Genomic DNA, 6,094 nt, shown 5'->3' with positions numbered 1-6,094 from the left:
GCAGATCAAAGTAATCTATTCGCGCTCCAGAAAGACATGAGTCAGCCTCTTTGTACCACCGCAGAAGAGATCGAAATATTTATTGGGACTTGCATGTGGATGTCAATCATTCAAATGAGGAACACAAGGTGGTACTGGAGCGCAGCGACCAGAGCAAGCCAAGTGGCTGACAACTTTCCGCTGGCTCGCTTCGAGAAACTCAAGCATAACATCCACTTCGTTGACAACACCACTCTCGGCCCAAAGGGTGATCCAGGGAGAGATCGACTTGCAAATGTGCGGCCTTTGATCGACAGCATAAATGAGCAGTTGTCTCTGGTACCGCTTGAAGAGCACTTGTCTATTGATGAACAGATAATACCTTTTAAAGGTAGAAGCTCCTTGAAGCAGTACTGCCCTAAGAAGCCCAAAAAATGGGGCTATAAAGTTTTCGTACTGTCAGGTGTAAGCGGCTTCTCGTACAAGTTAGAGGTGTATACCGGGAAAGAAAGCTCAGCACCAAGATTTCCAGGAGAGCCTGACTGTGGAGCAAGTGGAAATGTTGTCGTTCGGCTGTGCAGGTTGATTTCGAGGGGAGTACACCACAAAGTGTACTTCGACAACTATTTCAACTGCCCAAGTTTGCAGGTGTACCTAGAACGAGACGCCATACACTGCATTGGCACCGTGCGGATAAACCGAGTCCCCGGAGTGAGCATGCCTTCTGAGCAGGAAATGAAAAAAAAAGGAAGAGGACATTTTGAAGAGAGGGTTGCTGTGGTGGAAGGCATTGAACTGTCGTGTATAAGGTGGCAAGATAACAGAGCTGTGACATTGCTTTCCTCATTCGTTAGCGCTCAACCTGTTGGAAATGCATCAAGGTACAACAGACAAAAAAAGGAGCGGACTGATGTACCCTGCCCTTCAGTGATCACAGTCTACAATAAGCATATGGGAGGCGTCGATCTCTTGGACTCTCTTATTTCGCTTTATCGTCCCTACCTCAGGTCGAAGAGGTACTACTTTCGTGTTTTTGTTCACATTCTTGACTTGACGGCAGTCAATGCTTGGTTACTGTACAAGAGAAATGCCATGACTAACCCCGATGAGCACAGAGGAAGGCTCCTTCCCTTGGCAGAATTCAAGATGAGCCTGGCTACGTCGCTCTGCAAGGCTGGCAAGACGCAGCTCAAAAAGCGAGGTAGACCTAGCAATGGATCAGTGGAACAAGGCATCCAGATGAAGAAAAAAAGGGGACCATCAGGGCCGACCCCAACTCAGGATGTCAGGCTAGACCAGGTATTATTCTGAACTATCGAACTTCATCCCGGGGCTCATTATTTGCATTTCTTTCCCCAGGTTGGTCACTGGGTTCTTTGGAGCCAGAAGCGCCAGCGCTGCAAGTTTCCTGGCTGCACCGGAATTTGCATGACTTACTGTTCGAAGTGTGGAAACCACCTCTGCACAACAAGCAAAAGCAATTGCTTCCATTTGTATCACACCACAACATGAGTACATCCACTGATCGTTACAGGCCAATAAATAGTTCAGTGTGGGTCGCACTGAGCATGTTTCACCTACAACTTCTTCTTTATTTACTTGTTGTTGCAAATATGCAACATACCGGTTTTCTTCGCGTACCTGGAGTAAAAATCCACAATTTTTTTTTTCTTTGGCAGTACTGCCACTTCTACCCTTCAGCGCAACTCCATGAATAAAATCATGAGAAAACAAAAAATCGTGCAGTAAAGGGTTAACGCGCACGTGCCTGTGGTATTTTCCATGCTAACTAGGTTTACGCCGCTGTCACAAACGAGCGTGTTATAAAGCGCGCGCAGCCGCTTTCAAGCAGCTGCGAGACAAAACGGCGCGAGCCGCACGCCCAACAAGCGCGAAAGACGAAAAAAAAAACAAACATCAAAAGACGCCGGCGCGCGCCGCATCCTCCTCACCCACTCGAACCAGACGTAGACAACGCGATCAAGCGCCCGGCAAAACCTGGATGTTTCTAGAAGGAAGAAGGGGACGCAGCAACGAGCGATGCCGCCGCGATTCGAACATACGAGAAAGCCCTCGCCCTTTCTCTAGCCTTAGCTCTACTGCACGCCGAAGAACCCTCCCGACGCTTCTAGAAACCGGGGAAGAAGGGATAAAAGCGTGCAAACGACGACGATTCACGGAGTCGAGAAGTCAGGGAAGGAGTGAGTGAGTCAGTCAGCCCGGATGGTGAAGTTATGCGAAGTGTGGCTCCGTTAGCCAAAGAAGACGTGTTTATGATGGTGTGCGGTCAGTCGAGCGTCGATCTGGAAGAATCCGATGACGACACCGTGTGAGCCGTGACAAGTCACGACGACGGTTGAGCTACGACGATCAACGCTGGAGCTGGCGTGAGTGTTTCCTTGAAGAGAAGCATTCGATTACCGTTCAAGTATTGTGGACTGGATACGCCATTGTTTATTCAGGACTTTAACAGTCGTTGAATAGTTGTAATGCATGCGATTGCATTCGTAGCGTGTGATCTGTTTGTTTAGCTCCCGTTGTGTAAACACCATCTGAGTTATATTGTGAAGCTGTAACTGGTACCAGCCGAGTGTGCATGTGTTTGTATTATTTGTATTGCCTTAACTGAGAATATATTTCGTTTTCGTTTGTGTTGTCGACTCTCGGCTCTGACTCGGTCTTTGGACCACAACCGGCGTTAGCTGGCGCACCAAAGGACCAACTCTAAATTGTCCGCGCTTTCGTGGTGCGTTTTCGGAGGGCCGTGACGGCAGCCCTTAGAATCCGCCCGGCGATTGCCAACCCGATTAACGGGATTAGGGACAATTATTCTGGCGTCCGCGACACAGGACCTTTTTGGTGCAAAAGTGTGTCCAAAGTAGGGAGAAAGAGCCTTGAGACGTTGATAGTGCTCGCGAACGATTTTTGAGTGTTGCACCGCGTTCTCGCTAACCTGTGTGCAGCGGGTGTTTGGTATTCGAAGTTAGGCAGATATTTTGTGCACGCGGCTAGGTTTTGTTTGACGGGCATCATGGATCTCGAAAAATTAGTTGCCCTTGGTGAGAAGATGGGTCTGTCTGGGGCCGAACTACGAAAGTGGGTCAGCCAAAAGGAAAAAGAAGAAAGAGAACGAGCTAAGGAAGAAAGAGAGATGAAGGAACAACAGCTGAAAGCAGAGCTTGAAAGAGAGAGGTTGGCAGCTGAGAGGGTCAAGGAAGAGAGAGCAGCAGAGCTGGAGAGAGAGAGGCTAGCGGCTGAGAGGGAGAAAGAAGAAAGAGAGGCGCAGATGGCTGAGAGAGAAAGGCAACGGCAGCACGAGATAGAACTCGAACGGCTCCGTTTGCAGCAGCGCACAAAGACTCCCGTCCAGGCTATAGAGCCGAGAGCAGTGAAAGGGAAGATCATAGCTTCCGTTTGAACCCAAGCAAACTGCTTGTGGCGTTTGATGAAAGGAAAGATGACCTTGATGCATACCTGCAAAGGTTTGAGACTATAGCTAGAAGCCAAAATTGGCCGGAACAGCAATGGGCAACGGCTTTGAGCACTTGTTTGAGTGGCGAAGCGCTTAGTGTGTACGGTAGGCTGACACCTACCGATGCAGCTAATTACGGAAGAGTAAAAGCTGCTTTGCTGAAGCGATTTCGATTCACCGTTGAAGGCTTCCGAGATCGTTTTTTTTTCCCGTAGAAAACAGCGCTACGAGACGGGACAAAGAAAGGGCACAAACACGGCGCTGACTATCAACCAAATGTGTTTTTATTCCACCAGTCCGCATATTTATACATCACCATGACTAACGAAAGCATAACAAAAAACCTGAAAAAACCGGTCAGCCTGCGCAAAGGCAAGAAAATTTTTTTAACTCGACAGAAATGCTATCTCCTTCGGAAGCAGTGAAATCGAGGGGAGGCTAACACATGCCTCGCCGCCTTTACAAATGTGATACGCTTCAGAAACGAGATGCGCACGTTCGTCATAGTACTTTGATAGGAAATTCGTATCTTTAAAAGATGGCTGGCAGCCGCATTCATTGCAATGAATGGATAGTTGACTGTCTTTTGCTTGTTCAGAGACATTGTTCGCGTGCTCGCGCAAGCGGTCATTAGCACACCGGCCAGTTTGCACAACATAGTAACGCCCGCAGGAACTGGCGACGAGATGTCTGAAACAAAGTGCCACATGTACTGAGCATCGTAGGCGACACCTTCAACTTGCTTGGTTTTGGCAACTTCTCTTCTATTGATGCTCTCATCCAAAAATTCCGATAAATAAGTAAGAAGGACAAAGAAGTGCGTTTGTGCTGTAATTTTAGCCTCAGAAATATGTACCGGCCAGTTAAGGCCAAATGAAGTTTTATCTTAGTGACCAGAATAGACGCCCGCAGGGAACGCGAGCCGTGGTTGTTCCGTTGGTTAACTATAGGATAGCTCAACACACTACGGGGAACTGGCCACGAAGCGTGCGGTAGTAGAATTTGTGAAAAAGTTAAATGAAAGGAATATGCGAGAAAAAATCATTTTTAGTAAAGCAAAAACGTTAGCTGTATTTCTTTTAAATATACGAAATGTTAGTTTAACGAGTCGTGGCTTCACGTGCCTCTGCCAAGCGCAGTCTTTATTTTCTTCCCTTGAGGTCACGCACTCTGCGGTTTGTTTGCCGCCCAAAGGAAGGCGCTGCATGGTCTTTGGATAACGCGAGCGCAATAGTCCGAGAGAGTGGCTTGCGTTCTGCGCATGCGCCCTGGCGGCTCGCAAATTTCTTGGGTGCCCAATTTCAAAACTGTCTAGTGTTTCGCCGGAGTTGGGATGTACGCCTTCGACTTGTACTTTGACATACAGGGTGTGGTCAACCAGGGGCAGTTTTGTACGCCTTATGCTTTCACCGCAAAGTTTGCGTTGAAGCTATTGGCCTCGAGATCTTGGAGTGGCGCCCTCTCGCGTGTCATGTCAGAGCGGGGACTCCGCTCTCAACCGCGCTGCAGCAGCCGCTGCTCCTGTATGCGGATCGTCTGCTTCAGGCGGGAACTTTGTCGAACGAACAGCCTCGCGACGGTCAACTAACGCCTGCAACGAATGTTTTCGAGTGTAATCTTGAACTTGTTTTGGTTGCGGCCCAGTCGACAGGGCCAAGAAATCCCCCGGATGGCCGACGAGTGCGCCTATGCCACCGACCGCATTGCTGGTAAGAAAGTGAAACTATGTGTGAGTGTTCTCGCTCGTTATCTTGTGTCCGCCGTATGATAGTTAGTTTGGGTGTTTCTTTCGATATTTCAGTAAGCGTGCCGTTCTTCAGCATCTACAAGCATGTAGATAAAGCTTGTGAAAGGTCGCGGTGCCTCATCGAGGGCGAGGCAGTGTACGACGCAGGCCACGTTGTTGAATGCGCAGTCGAGACCGTCAACGGAGATCGCATCACCGTCACAGCTCTCGTCCTGCAAACAAGTGCGCAAGTGCCGCCTTGTTGCACACCCCCTGCCGATGTCCATGATCGCAGTTTGTCTCGTAATGTTGGTTCAGTGACAACGATATTACGTCGTAGTGCATATTAACACCGCACAGGGCCATCGCATGGGTATTAGAATATAACAAATAGTTAATCGCTGATCATACCACGCACAGGGCCACCGAGATTAACGTGGCAAAGGCAAGCTGGGTCGAGTTTCACGCCACGCAGCCTAACGAAAAGCTGCGTGGCGTGAAACAAAAAAGTGCACACACTTTTTTAAAAGCTTTGCTTTTAAAAAAGTGTGTGCACTGCCTCAGGTGAAAACTTTTAGAGAATGTGCACTAAACAGCGGCAACAGGTTTCGCCTATGAATTTATGAGAAGCAGTCGGCTAGGCGCGCGCTTGCCTTCATAAGTAAAATACATATGTACACCATACAAATGCAGCCGTAATTTCAGATATCCTGCGCCGCTCAGCTGAGCTCACGAGGCGCGCTTTCCTGCGAGGCGATTCGGACGCCGCGTCGTCGGCTCCTTGTCTAGGGGCCTTCGCGGCAGGTTGTGGGACGGCACCGCACCTGGTGTAAGTCGCCTATTAAGTATTGGCGAAGCGCTTAAACGCGGTCACAAGCTTACCTAAGAGTGGCGCGTACGGTGGGTAGCAGAAGTCA

General features: G+C 49.0%; 1 protein-coding gene across 1 annotated transcript; it reads left to right on the top strand.

Annotated features, from left to right (window-relative positions):
• Positions 1-930: 930 nt before the first annotated feature.
• Positions 931-1,548, top strand: LOC119397791 (uncharacterized). The gene is made up of 2 exons (XM_037665171.2): positions 931-1,278; positions 1,339-1,548. The coding sequence occupies exons 1-2, from the start codon at positions 931-933 to the stop codon at positions 1,489-1,491; spliced, it is 501 nt and encodes a 166-aa protein (XP_037521099.1). The 3' UTR covers positions 1,492-1,548.
• The last annotated feature ends 4,546 nt before the right edge of the window (positions 1,549-6,094 follow it).

This window comes from Rhipicephalus sanguineus, chromosome 6 (genome assembly GCF_013339695.2).
Source record: "Rhipicephalus sanguineus isolate Rsan-2018 chromosome 6, BIME_Rsan_1.4, whole genome shotgun sequence".
Lineage (NCBI taxonomy): Eukaryota > Metazoa > Arthropoda > Arachnida > Ixodida > Ixodidae > Rhipicephalus > Rhipicephalus sanguineus.
This window is presented reverse-complemented; position numbering and strand designations above follow the sequence as displayed.

Bases quoted from the DNA above. Each gene is read 5' to 3' on its own strand.
- LOC119397791 (XM_037665171.2), top strand. From the start codon at position 931: ATGGGAGGCGTCGATCTCTTGGACTCTCTTATTTCGCTTTATCGTCCC. The intron at 1,279-1,338 runs GTATTATTCTGA...TTCTTTCCCCAG, and splicing joins AGGATGTCAGGCTAGACCAG to GTTGGTCACTGGGTTCTTTG.